General features: G+C 40.6%; 1 protein-coding gene across 1 annotated transcript in view; it reads right to left on the bottom strand.

Annotated features, from left to right (window-relative positions):
- Positions 1-747: 747 nt before the first annotated feature.
- The window catches only part of zgc:172282 (leucine-rich repeat and fibronectin type III domain-containing protein 1-like protein), a 44831-nt gene continuing 30548 nt past the window's right edge, over positions 748-15030 (bottom strand). The window contains exon 7 of the mRNA XM_062386181.1: positions 748-1709. Within this exon, the coding sequence (XP_062242165.1) occupies positions 968-1709 (742 nt within the window). The 3' untranslated portion in view covers positions 748-967. The remainder of the gene's footprint in view (positions 1710-15030) is intronic.

The raw sequence follows: 15030 nt of genomic DNA, 5'->3' as shown, positions 1-15030 counted from the left end.
GCAGAAAATCTGAACTGTGAGTGTACACAGCTGTGTAAACATTCATACATATACTGTTGCATATGTAAAACTCAATGAGCAGGGTGCCGGAACATTTTCATTTGTTATTTTTGCCTTTTCTTATTTGATGCATGTATTTGAACAGAGCCACGTTAGAGCATTACACCTAATGTGACTGCGTGTTGCTTTATAAGCCTCTACAATGTTTGCTTTACCATAAAATGTTCAACCTCACCGAGCCGCCTTTCATCCTGGTGTTGCATTTCAACCAACCTTAAATATCCTTTATCTTTTTATAGAAGTAACTTTCACTCAAGCTATCTCATTTTGTCGTACTTAATGGTAAAAACAAGCTTTTTCTGGATTCTGGCTGTAGCACTCTAATAGAGGACACTCAAGGAATGCTAAAATGTAGAATCTTAGCTGTTGTGTGATGGATGATCCCACCTGCATTTTCAAATCCATCTCTCCTTGAAAACCAACCCGTAAAGATTGTGAAACCTTTGACTTGCTTTAATCATATTTGATGAATTCTGGTAACTGGTAAGAGCTGAAATCTAAAATCAGGCTTCGGGTTCCCATAAAAAGTAGGAGGAATGTATTTAAATTGTGTCTGTTTCATAAGAAAAAGTTTCCTTATGCAGAGTGAGGAAAGCAATGATCTGATTTGCCAACTTTCAGTGAGAAGACTGCTAACTGCAACTTCAGACACTACATCAGCCGAACACTTGTCCCTCTCTGCTTCTCTTCCTAGCTAACCAGTCCACAAGGATGGCATCTCTCTTATTCCTCCTCTTGTTCACACTCACTCAGTTTCTCATTGTTCCACTCTCAGTTGTTATCTCGCTCAATTTCACACCCTCAATTGCACATTGTCTGTTTCTCATCCTCCATCTCTTTCTGTCAGACTGTATTTTTTTATACTTCCCTGTTCTCCCTCGCTCTATTGCGGTCACCTTCTTTTCGTCTATCTTTCCACCTCTCTGAAGTGTTTCCTCCTTGCTGTGCCCCTTGCCTCCTCTCTGCAAAGCTCATCCTCGCTATCTATATCTCCACTACCTGCCGGTTCCTTGGGGGAGGTGGACTCTTTGGCGACAGATGGCGGTCTACTTTTCATCTCAATGGCGACCCTGGAGGAGAAGCGGGCCTTTGTGGGCGAGAGCAACTCCTCATTGGCCAGGGAGTCAGTCCTTGTCATGATGCTCCGTCCACTGCTCTCCTCCTCTACCAGTGCCACAGTGTCTCTCAGGGTGTTGCTAGGCGACATGGCTCTGGACGGCGAAAGTGCTTGGTCATCCTGACTCTCAGTAATTTTAGAAGCAGAGTGAGGAAAGACTTGGACTTGTCCACTTCCTCCTTGTCCGTTGCTCTGCGGTCTCGCTGCAGTCACAGCAATGGCTGCTTTTCCGTTGCCCGCTCCTTGGTGGCTGTAAACCTTGTATCGTATCATCAAGATGATGATGAAGACCAGCACAGAAGCAACAATAATTCCCCCAATGATGATGATCATAGTTCCACCCAGGAGGTGGCTGTGCAGTGCTTGACACTGGCTGAACTCTGTGTCTGTAGTGAACGACAGACAGCCCAAAGGACGTGTTGCAGTCAGTGATGTAACGACATCATCGAACACAGCCAGGACACAGAGGTCATAGCTGCGTCCGGCGGCGAGGTCCCGTACCAGGAAGTCGTTGCTGCTCGATGGGATCATCCTGCCAAAGCAATAAAAAACAAGACACCAACATCAGAGACATTTATAAATTATACTAAATTAAACACATTTCAGGCTGAACAAATAGCAACAATTTGTTTAATCGGCCCATAACTTGTGTGAAACAGAAAATTGAAGGCAATTTAACAATTGCACATCTGTGTGAAAGGAACGTTTTCAATCATAAATGAGTGGAAAGTAAATTATTAGCAATTTATACCCATGTCAAGTGAGGGAAGAGCAAAGATGTAGATCTGCAGTTACAAGGAAAATTACAGCACAAGTTACCATAAGTAAGATAAATGAATAACAATACATGTGTTTACATAATAAGCAGTTTGAGATACAACAGGGTCACAGGGGGGTTGATTTGAACAATTCATTTCATGAGGTTGGGAACTTCTAAAACACGTGCAAACAGTTCGACCGATTACACAATTGAAATGGATTGTTTCCAGATCGAGCTCATTCTCATTTAGCTTAGAGTTGGATTTTCTTGACCAAAAAGACATAAGTGTTTACAACTTACAAAACCAGACAACAGAGATGCCTCCATATGCATTAAACACAGACCTATGTTCCGTATTGTTTGTCTGAAAACGATGGCACAATCTCCTCCAGTATTTCCCTCAATGGCAGTGGGGGTCGCCCACTCATCAGGTTAATGTTGCCACAGTGCCAAATCAAAAGGCCCAACTACCAGCACAACTTGCACTCAGTTCAACATCTTCACTGTACCAATCACAAAAAAAAAATCCTTATCCCAAAACGACTTATCAGTACGCCTGTTTCTATTGGTTCCTTGTTTTCTGTTGTGTGAAAGCTGCATTGATCACAGATGCACTATTGTTATATATTTCCGTGCGGTGCAGCCTGGGGCAGCCACCTCATCGTTCTTATTTCCCCACAGAGCAGGAATTCATGAGCCTGCGATCTGACAAACATTCACACAGCTCCGTCCCCCACCAGCTGCCAGAATCTTCGTTCCCTGATTAAACAGATATCCTCCTGATTCTTCCCATTGTCCACTTCTGTCTCTGTATTTCCCCATGGTGATACACGGTAGCTCTACCTTTTTTCCTGCCAGTGTTTCTTTCCTGAGGGAAATTCAGGGGGGGGGAAATCACCACACAATGCTTCTCTGTGTTTACCTCAGTCGTGCTTTGTCTCTCCTTGTTGCACTGCTTTCTCGAGGGGTCCTCAGTGAAACTAGCGGCCTTGTCAATATGTCGTTGCAACATTTGATCTAAATCATATTGTCCCACTGCTTCATTCACATTTTCCCCAATGTACTGGGAGTTTCTGCTCATTTCCCCTCATATATATACATATTTTCCCACCTGGGTGTGGAGACAGGCCGGTCTTGCATCATGGTGAGAGTTAAATATAACTGATTGGAGCCGGTGTGTGTGTAGGTGTAGGTGTGTATGTGGGCAGCAGTATATTGGCAGGCCCAGTGTCAATGCCAACCTCATTGATGCCACTAAATCTCCACCAGGAAGCATTTCTTAGTTTTGTGTGTGTGTGTGTGTGTGTGTGTGTGTGTGTGTGTGTGTGTGTGCGTGTGTGTGTGTGTGTGTGTGTGTGTGTGTGTGTGTGGGGTCTAGGTTTTACTCATATCGTGGGGACATAAATATGTTTGCACAGCAACATTATGAGGATGTGTCTTCTTTATGGGGACAACACAAGAAAGTCTCCACAACGTCAATCATTACATTTTTAGGTGAAGACAAGTTTTAAGGCAAATAGTAGTTATGGTATGAGTTTGAGTAAGTCTCCAAGTCTATGCAATGTCCTCTGAAGTCATGTTGACACGACTGCGTGTGTGTGTGTCTGTGTGAGTGACCTTAACAGCAGAATTTGTGAGCAGGGCTCCCGTTCCTGTGTGCGATTTTAATACAAAATGGAAGTGGAAGCTCCTTAATGTGGCTGGACAAAAGGATGGCGTGCCGGTTTGTCTCCCATCTCATCTTCTCAGTGTAACAAATTAAATCTTTATTAGTTAGAAACTTGGGGGAAATCATTGGAGTCCAAGACTTCCGGTCTCATGTGAGCTTCTAATCCAGGATGTGCAGTCTAACACTGAAGTAACTGCTTAGACTTGATTTTTTCCTGTTTGTGAAAACATGAGCTGTAATTGAAAGTGAAGTGTTTTAGGAACTGGATAATCTGACTCAAAACACATTATGTAAAAATAAAAGTCGTGACTAATTATAACTAAATCGTCATGGAGACGGAGGAGGGAGGTTTCAATATTTGAATATGAGGCCTCCACTGCTAAACGTGCATCACTTTTCACAATATGAAAAGAGTTTCAGTAATGAAAGACAAATATAGAAGTTTAAAATGACGAAAATCATTTTTTATATAAATGTTAATACTTCATTAGGAAAATGAATAATAAATGCTCATCTGTAAGCAGCTCAATTTAAGACTGTCTACCTGCGAGCCACCAAAGGCTGCAGGTAGACTTCTTGACCCCGAAAATCCCACTGAGTCCTGCCTGTTGCACAGCCATGTTTCTACAGTAGTTCAGTATAGAGTCACACTGGCTCTAGAGAGGATCTCATGTTTTTACATTAGCTGAAGGTCATTGTAGGTAAATGCCTTGAAGAGAAGTGTGAGGGGAGGGGTATTCAGTTTTTTTGCAATAAACTGGATACTACTAAAACCTACACACTGAGAAATATTGAATTTCCATGGAATGTAACCAAGGCTTTTTTTATTTTTTCACTTTTCATTGTATGAGTATCGTTATCGTGTAGAGACATGCACCTCTCCCCCTCACCTTTAGTTTGAGTGTCGGTCTGGCATAAATCTGAAACGCCCACACTACGCTGGACTTGATCAGGACCAGTGCAGATGTCAGCCCATAAATATCAATTATGTTCTCACTGAAGCAGCTCAGATCAGTCGGATGCAAGCAGACACTTGGACACACACTCGCGAGGCGTGTCCCCCTGCCTGGAAGTGCTCTATTGCTAATAGGAATTAAACTGGGAAACGTCCTCTGCCCTGAGGCTTTGCTGGAAGTCAGCCGCAAATGAAGAGTGCGTGTGAGGGATGAGATGAGATGGAGAGTGGTTGAGTGGAAGATTTCTTAATCACTCAGAAGCAGCGTTTTTGCCAACTCATTTGTGGACCTTTTCAATTTTATGTTTTTTCCTGGAACATTTTTTTTGTGTTGTCCCTTCCAGAACGACATCGAAAAGGGTCGTACACAGAACAACCTTGAAGAAGTGAAAGATTCAATGTCTCATTGAAATCGGCATATGTCATGTGATTAGCTCGTTGGCCGAGACTCTGTCCGGTGTTTTGTACACCCACAGCTTTACAGATGTGTGGAGACTGATGCAACATTTTCGAACGATCAATAATTAACTGTGGCGGGGAGTTTTCACTCTTGTGTAAGTGTGTCGTGAATTTAAAAAGGACAAGGACTGCTGGGCCAAGCAGAAATGCTTCAGCAAATCCATTTGACACCACAATCATACTGGATGGTTTATTCAGTTAATGGGTTCAACCATGGACACACACACACACACACTCTCTCTCTCTCTAGCTCCCCCCCCCCCCCCCCCCCGGCTCTTTCTCTGAGTTAAACAGTTTAATGGATTCTTTCCTTCACTATCCACATACTAATAAACACACAAAGTTATGGCGCAAAACTAATGGTTTGCAAGACTCTGCTGCTCTCACACATGCCGCACAAACAGATCAAGAACAGTCATGTTTTGTCACATTTTGGTTTATCCTCACAACCACAGGCCCACACGTGCATGTGCAAACACACAGACACAAACGCACAAACACAGCTGAAAGACCGAAAGACCCAATTAAAAACCCAAACAAGATAAACTATCTGTGTGTGAATTGAACAGATTAGCACTCGCACTGTGGCCGCGCTCTGTGTACACTAGTATTAAAATACTGTGAGCATGACCATCACCATCACCATCATCATAATGGTCAGATTGTGTTTAAATGAATGCAGGATGTGACAATGCTTTAAAGTAATCCATTTGATTTTCAATCTTTCTCTTTGGCTCTAACACGACTGAGGCTGTGAACGCTGTGAACTGGAGGCTTTGTTTCGGTATGAGCTCAACACTGACTCTAGAGGGGTGTTGCTTAGTCCACAGATTTAGAACTTTGTGTTGCAGTGCAAAGTGCTAATGATTTGTACACAAGCTTAACTGGAGTGCACAGACTTTAAGATGTGCATAACTGTTGTAGATACATAAGGTAGATAGAAACCAGTTCTCATGAGTATCCAGCACATTTTGTGACTACCTGTTTAGGTGTCAATGAGGAAGTGTCCACTAAAGTTATATAAGAGCATGGCACTACTTTATGAAATATGCATTCCATGAGGCTAAAACTATGTTAAAATGCATTGGATAAAGCAAAACATGCAAAATTACACAAATATGCACTGCATAATGTGACTGGAGGCTGTTATGGAACCAGAATGGCATAACTTTACCAACAGTCCCCCTATGAAAACACAGGTATCCTCTCATCAAGTTTTACTTCACACAATAAGTCTATAAATGTCATGGCAACTGAACACTATGTTACTCATACAGTATATATTAATTTAGTAGGAATGTGTGTCCTTGTAAATGTTCAAGTACAGAGCCTCATACAAGTAGGAGAGGAACTCACTCCCCCAGTTTCTTTTCATTTATGGCCATAATCAAGTAGGAACAAATTTTACTTGACACATAATACGATCAAATGTATTCAAATATGAATTTTGCGTCCTCCCACGTTTGAGTGAATGTTAGAATTTCGAATAAAACCTGACAGCTCTAACTACGTTTAATGGTAAAAAGCACATTAATCATTTAACGTAATATCAGGTGGTTTTTCATTGGCTCTACCAAAATGATCACATCACAATTCGTAAACGACTGTTAGGAATTTCTTCAAAGCAGCGTTTCCCTCAGAATTAATTCAATCTACACACGTGACAAGGTGCACATGGACGGAGGTCACTCTAACCTGCAAACGATTCAGAGTGACGGGTACACAGACTAAGGAGAGAAGGATCATTACTTGCGTGAGGGAAAGAACTGCATTGCATGCTGCAGCTGAAACTAGGAGGTCTGACCAACTGCGTGGATGGTAACAACAATATTGACCATGGTGCAAGCATGCTGTAGCATGCATGCAGCAAACAAGATCTCTTATGTTATAGTGAGATGTGTTAAAACGTATTCGGTTCGTTATGTCACTGTCGCGGGACAGATTAGAATATGGTGGCCCTGCTGGAATACTAACCTAATGCAATACAAAGTTAAAAGCTAATATAAATCATAACCCTTCCATCCTGTTTACTCAGCTGGTAACATATATCCTGCAACAAACAGATATTCAAGAGCAATTTTTGTTAACAGAGCCTGAGAGTCCAGGACAACCAATGTACAAAAGTGAGTCTGGGGCCCCGGTGTGATACGTGTGAAAACAAAATGAAACAAATTATTTAGTAGGGGCCTTGAAGGCTGTAATATAAATTAAAATGGCTCTTGATATTAAAAGGGTCCCACAGCCCTGGTCTAGTTGATTAATGGGAAACAGGTTGAAGACATGATGGTTAGCTGTATTCTTCATGTGTTACAGCTGCTGTTTCTAAATCTAAGAGCTGGAAATTCTGCCCTTTTTTTTGCATTATTCTTTGGCCTCCACTTACATTTATTTCAAAAATATTTTTCAAAGCTTTGATTTAAATACACTACTAATATAGCTTCCTCTCCTTGTATTCCCCCGCCCATCATCATCTCGACAGACTATTTTTAACCTCAACTGAGAGACCAATGAGATTTCACAGTGACCGGCGGGAACTGGGGAGCAGGACGTCCTCCGCCTGTTCTGCGATAAAGCACAATCTGCCACAGCACATGTATCAACTTGAAAGCTGACTAGCGACGGCAAAGCTGCCATCTCTGCACGCTTCTTTAAAAGGTGTGAGCCGGTTCACAGAAAGAAGAAACATCCGGGGCCGCCCTCCTCCGGTTGGTGTGTTTTACATCTGTCAGGCCTGTTTTCTCACGTAGCGCGACTGTTTTATCAGATCATTCATATTGACACGTCCCCCTCCCTTCGTCATCAGCGTTCCTTTCCTGCTTCTTCATCTCTAACTGCTTTCAGCACCGCAGCGATCGAAGACCAGTAATTACTGTGGATCGCTGTCAAGTCCCCAGGTTATTTCTCACATGTGCGGCGCACAGCAGCACCAACCATATCAACATCGGACTGCTTGATAGCTGCAATGGAAAATCCCAGAGAGAACCTGCATAGCTATTTTAATTCAACAAATTTAGAACCGTCGAAATGCATTTATTTCCCAAAGTTAGGTACAGATAGATATAAAGGTGGACAGATCTTAGCATCACAACCCAGCGTCACCTGTTCTATTGTATTTAGATCATTGGAATTCTTGCAGGGAGAAGGGACACATGTTTTTTTTTCTGCTGACAGAATTATGTATTCTCAATACCAAAGGATTCATGGAGATCAGGCTGATGGGAAAGTTAACAAGTTAACTACTCATTTCTGACGTGATGTAACTATGTTGTGCTCTGTGGGAAAAAAATTGCAGTTGTCCATTATACGGATTAAATTAAAATGTTTATGCAAATAATTTCAGTCAAAAGTCAAAATGGCCACATACCACAAGCCTGAATGAGGAGCTCAATTGGACAGATGCATCTGAACTTCGGCTCATCTTGCCGAACCATTTTTTTATCTTTTCTATCTGTCTCTCATACAGACATTATGAACCTGCGTCTGGCTTCCTAATTCAACCTTGGGTCCAATAGAGGAAAGAGGACTCTGTATTATAGCACAAATATAAATCTTAACCTGACTTTACTTTATGCTCTGACACCCTGGGTTAGAGAAGCCTAAAATAAGACAATGCAGATGAAGTATTTTTAAATACACCCAAACCATAACAATGACCCATTGCCAAGTTTGTGTTTTCAACCGTCAGTGGTCATTCAGAAACATAGGAGAGCAGTAAATCTATTAACGCTATTGATACTCAGCTTTAAAAGCTTTTCGTAACTTGTGGCGGATGTTCTGTTTGTCTGAAGTTTGTTCTCTTTATTCTCCAGTCTGTGCTCCACAAAAACAAACAAAAGCAAGGCAGATAAAACACCATCCAAAAACGTTGTCTCCTCCTGTCTCAAACCTCTTAGATGTTATTCATCAGATTTTGACAACTTATGAATAAACAACTTAATATAAGACAGTTTAGCCCAGTCTTGCTGTGGATCAGTAATATGCAGCAGTCAGAGGCTGACGGAGGCCTCAGTTTCTGTTTTGAAAGTATCCTTCCCAACACTGGAAATGTTACTGACTTGGCAGCAGTAACACCTATAATTTAAAAAAAGTTTTTCTCACGATGGTAAATTTTTCACACAGGTTTTAAAAAGTGCATGGCTTGTGTTTATATTTACAATGACTTTGATTAAATTACTTAAATGCACACAGATTTGTTGTTCTTGTTTCTGTAATGAGCATTTAAATAAAAATGTGGGAAAAAATATTGTACAGTAAATGTATCTCATATTGTGTTGGTCATATTTAAATCATTCATTACGTTTTTTTGGGGGGGAAAAAGAGGATAAAATAAAAAAATTGCATATTAAATCACAATATTTGGGGAAAAAATTGCAATTACATTATTTTCCCAAATCGTTCAGCCCTAGTCACAAATGGCCTTAATAGATGCTAATAGAGCTTTCATTAGCAGCTCTGCCTCGTTAGCATGTCATTATTGTCTATTCTCGGACGGGAACAGTGACAGGTCGGTAAGAGGCACTTGTTACAACAGCAGAGTAACGAGGGGCTGCCGCGCTGCTGAGGCCTGCGTCTGCATGTTCGAGGATGAGTGTGTGCGAGTGCAAGTGTGGCTGACATTTCCATATGTATGTTCACGTGCACATCTGCTTCCGTGCATGAGCCTGACATTTTCAGCTGTCTGCGCTCGGTTATGTTGACTGACTGGAGGACGCTATGTTTGCAAATACTGTCCATCAATCAGCCCCTGGGCACTCAAAATGCAAACATGCGCTTCCATTTTTGTGTGCACGCTCTCTCACACACACACACACACACACACACACACACGCACACACACACTCACGAGATGTCATGAAGTCACATCCAGAGCCCTGGGTTCTGACTGTTGATCTAAGCAAAACGTCAAGTGAATATTTATGATAATGTGCCCCGGCTGTTTTTAAATAATTTAATGTGCCAATTATTCCTCCAGTGCAGGCTGCGCTGAACAGAGGAGGGCAAAGGTTTGACAGCAGAGTCCCTGCAGGACACACATCCTGTCCGTCCCGTCACACACACAGCGAAAAATGACAAAGAATGTGTCACTGAACAGAACATGGATGGAAGGACGTGCAGACAGACTTTAAACTTCAAACCAAAACATGCTCCTCTGCCAAAAAAAAAGCGAAATTATACCTTGAAATATTTCATGTTTGAAAAACAGACTGTAACTCTGGTTGTTTTTCGGTTTACAGACCCTCCTTGAATGAATCACCTGCGAGCTATTGTGGGGCTCTGAAGCTTTTTTTCTCCGAACCACCCATTGGCTTCTGAGGGGAGCGCAGCGCAGACAGGTGCGTGGCAAAAGCTCAGAGAAGAGACAAAACTCTATTTCAAAGATTTGAAGTGAAAGTGACTGGAGCAGACAATGTTGCCAGAGGGAAGGAACTACTGAGCCGCTAAGTAGATGTCATAGAGAAGTTATCAATGGGAGAATCTCACTTGACAAGACTGAGCTTCTTCTGTCTCCTCTGTTGTCGAGCAGGAAGCAAATGATAGGACTTAAGTAAGGAGAAATAAAGTCTATTTAATTTCTATTTTATACTTACCAGTTATTTGAACAGCAACGTTGAGGGGATGGGTCAGTGGACAAAAAAAATGATCTTGTGTAGCAGAGGCTTCTTTCACCTGGGTTTACTAAAGAATAAAATATCACCCAACTCTCAGGGAACAATTCTCCTGTCTTCAAATATTGAAAAAAGACGTTCATGGCTTCCCTAAATCCCTTTCACAATTTTTACAGAAAACAGTAGCCATCAGGTATTCTCAGGACCCGGCGAAAAACTTTGATGTTACAATCTTTAATTATGAAAATAAGTGCCACATAATTAATCATTCTGTGCGACTTTGCCTTCGGGACTGTGCCCTGTTGCCCCCTCTTAGCTTGTGAGCTGTCTTCCTTCATCCTCCCCCGGGGAACTGAGTCAGTATTTTTCAAGATTCCACTGGGCGGCTGGATCTATTAGCTTTTCAGTCCAGCAGGGTTTTGACACACAGCCCATCTCTTTCTTTTTTCTCTCCCTTTTTTTTATCATCATAGCCTTTCTGTCTCTATCCCAGCACCCTGCTTATAATTCTCCTCCCTCCATAGTTCCACTTCACTCCCCGTTTCCCCTTTTAAATCCTCCCTGTCTCGATGTCTTTCCATCTCTCTCAGCCTGCTCTCCTCCTAATTTCTCCCATCATCTCCAATTTCTCTGCCTCTCTGTCTGTGTGTTTTTTTTTTTTTTATTTACTCTCTCACACCAATATTCAGACAGATCCGATTTCAGCGGTGTGAGACGAGCACACGAGGAGATTCAAATCATTTTTCCATTACTGGTTTTAAAAGAAATCTAGTAGCCAGATGCAGAAATCAGGGTTTGAGTTATAACACCGACACTGAAAGGCTTAAAAGCAAATAATAACACCAGCCACAGTGTTACATACTGCTGTACCATTGGCTTTCTGAAACACAATCACAAAACTACTTATATATGTGTGCTGTAATTCTCAAAACTTGTTTTCTATTATTATTTTTCCTAAAACCAAGAAGTCTTTCATTTTATGTAATTGCTGCGATTTTCTCCACAAAATGTTAAGGTGTTAATTTTAGAATCTTTTATTTTATTTCGACAAATATCCAAACTCCTCTAAACTGTGCTCATTAGTTAAACTTTTATTTTTTATGTCAATGGGTTGACAATTAGTTTGAGATGCAAATACATCCGCAATATCATTTGCCAGTGACTTACACAGCTTACACCTCAGTAAGATAACCAGGAATTATTTATGTAGTTAATGTATTTATCTAGAGCAGCAGTGACGTCCCTAGATGAGGTGATTTACGCTGACAGGGATAAAATATAGATTAGTATGGATTAGTAACATTATAAATAAATATCATGAGAAATATTTAGTGGCAGATGTGTGCAAACACTGGATGAATGAAGGAAATGTTTTTGCCTGTTGTGTCTCATGTTCATCATAGAAATTGCTCTACAGTGTGTTTTATAATGGTTTTACACAACCAGTCTCTATACAGTTGGCTGGTATTCACTAAACACACCTTGTCCTGTAAGTAGGTGATCAGCCCGGGGTCATCCTGTTAGCTTGGCAGTGTGACCCCTTTAGAGATGCGATTTAATTCTGTCTATACAGGAAATAATTTATACTTTGTGACTCCACTTGATAGATATTTACCCAGAAAATTTATATTTAGTCCAACATTTGTCCGATTAGAAATTATTATTGGTTAACAATTGCAAAACTGAGATACTTACTGAGTTATTACTTCATTCAGCAAAGACAATTTTATTGTCATGCCAATTTTTAGCATGGCTACACCAAATGTTTAATTGTCTTTAAGCTGTTAGTTATTTTGGAAAGTGGGACATGGGTTTCCATCTTGTGGCAGGAATTAAAAATGAGACTGTAAAGCATCATGAATCTTAATGATTATAATGCAGATTTTTTTTCAGAAAACCAAACATTGTATAACATAAAAACTGCCACTCAGCCTTGATGTGTAAGAGCTTTGTCTTTTTATAGTGGTGTGTAATGTGTTTTTAATATTTTGTCAAAGTCTCATTTTTTTGGCATTAAAAAAACAGCAAGTATTCCATCAAAATCAGTATAGGCAAGTCAAGGTGCAATTTTCAAATACATTTTTACGGAGATTCCCTCTGTCATTTTAGGTCATTCTTATAACACCCAGGGAGGCACAAGTGTTTTCAGGGTAAGTAGGTTTTACAAACAGGGTGGCACTTCATGATTGACAGCTGGAAGTTGAGACATGGCGTCCATCTTTATGTTCAGTTCATGGACAAGTCCTGAATATTTTCAGTACCTGACAAATACAGATGCAAGAGCTTTGTCTGGCAATATTGGTGCTATATGACGTGTATGAATCTAATATATTTGCAGCAGAGCCTTCTCCTAAAGCAGATTTCTCTACATGTGACCTGATCATTATGAGTGAGGGACAGTGTCACACGTCTCAAGTGCCATTAGACATTGTGAGTGTGTAGCTCATACATTATTCTGAATAGTGATTAATGGAGGGTGGAGATTTAATAGCGTAATCCAGCAGGATTATTGTTCTTGCTCTTCAGCTTCGTTGATTTGTATCTATCGCCTTCCTCCTCCACACTCACACAACCCTTTCCTTCATCATTTTTTATTTTCTCATTAACGCCTTCGAGCCATTCTCCTTTGCCGCCCACTACTTCTACTCCGCCTCGGTAGAGGGTCCTATACGAACAAAACAGCAAGTTAATATTTCAGCACAATTTCACAGGGTTATCTGTCAATGACTTATATAAATGTTCCCTCCCGGATTTCTATTGAGGAAACTTTCACTTTCACAAGGACATATACAAACAGAGAGCGAGGTGGCCTCAAGGATGGAGTATTTTTCGCTTCTGTTTCTTTCTTTAACTTTTGTCAGGGAGTTGGAATATCCAGAGTCAAAATCAGGAACTTGACCCAAAGACATTCTCTTATTTTGCAAAAGTTTCTAATGCAACCACCATCATCACCTTAGTGTTGGGATTATGTGTGTCGGCAAGAAAACAAAACCAGTCACACTATGTACTCAGAACCATGAACAGAATATCATCTCATTGTGAATAGACGCATTGCATCTCTACATAAGTGTGATGTAAGGGGGGGCCTGGAGTGCAGATGGATGATGTTGGAGAAAAACATGTATTGTTCTCTACTTGAAAGGAAAATATTTCACATATATATTTCAGATGATGCTTGGTGAAGAGCATCAAGAGAGGAAAGAGCAAACAAAAGAAGCAGATGAGAACATTGCAGCCATAAGTGAAGTGGCTGCATCAATGAGTGGGAGCTCCAGCTGTCCCCTGGTCTGACCCTATACAGCAATAAGAGCTGGATCAATTATGAAGAGTAGAGAAAGATGAAAACAAAATCTATGTTATAGATCCTTAGCACGGAAGCGGCTCGCCTATTTGTTTTGCTCCCTGCATGCCCTTTTCAAATCAATTTAGTGTTTTCTTAATGTTTTTAGAAGAGAGTATTATCGATTAAGTCACAGCTGATGGAAAGTTACGCAACATTATAAACACTAGTCTTTTTTTTTACAAATGACTTTGTGTCCAGTGCTGATTTCCCATCACAGAATGTGTTACAGCTGATATGATTTAATTATGGGAGCTGCACTTCGATGGACTGTTATAATGAATCATTATGAGGAGCAAATAATGTCCTAACTCATTGTATCATGTTCAGCATCATGCACGCTTCCACTTCAGCCAACACATAGATTCATAACCTTTTTTGCCATTATATTCTGTTACTGCAAGTCACTATAATGTTGGAATGAAGGCATTAAGTGTGATCTGTGTGACGGCTAAGACACAAACTTATCTCATTTCTGAGATACAACTGCAAATGTAGTTGTGCTTCTAAAAATGTAGAACTAATCCTTTTTACTGCTTGTGATTAAAATGTCACTGATTCTGTTCAAGAGCCTTAGATGTTTTGTCCAGTCCTCACAAGCCACAGTGACAATTTATCCTACGTAACTAGGATTTACATAAAAGTAAAAAATAAAGACTGCATCGTTGATTTCATACTATTAGAAAGAAGCTACAAAATACACACTGATCCTCATCTTAATATGCTTTAAACCCATTAGAAATGGGATTTAAAAGTAGACTGTGGTCACTTTACTTTACTGTGACTTAACAATACAAATTCACAGCAGCTATATGTTATCTTTCCGGATGCCGAAAGAGTTGAGGCGAGTTTATATATATATATATTATCTAAGATGCATTGAAGTATGCGGAAGTGCATACTTTTTTGGGGGGGTCAGATATTTGGTCTTCATAATGTCTTTGTGTGCACTTGATGCTCAAAGCTGGATCTGAGAGTATCCAGATCTGTGACATTATGATGGCATTTCCATTCACAAATGATGTTCTCCTTTTGCTTGACAGATTTCCTCTGTGCAGTCGAGC

This window comes from Platichthys flesus, chromosome 4 (genome assembly GCF_949316205.1).
Source record: "Platichthys flesus chromosome 4, fPlaFle2.1, whole genome shotgun sequence".
In the NCBI taxonomy this organism is placed as follows: domain Eukaryota; kingdom Metazoa; phylum Chordata; class Actinopteri; order Pleuronectiformes; family Pleuronectidae; genus Platichthys; species Platichthys flesus.
This window is presented reverse-complemented; position numbering and strand designations above follow the sequence as displayed.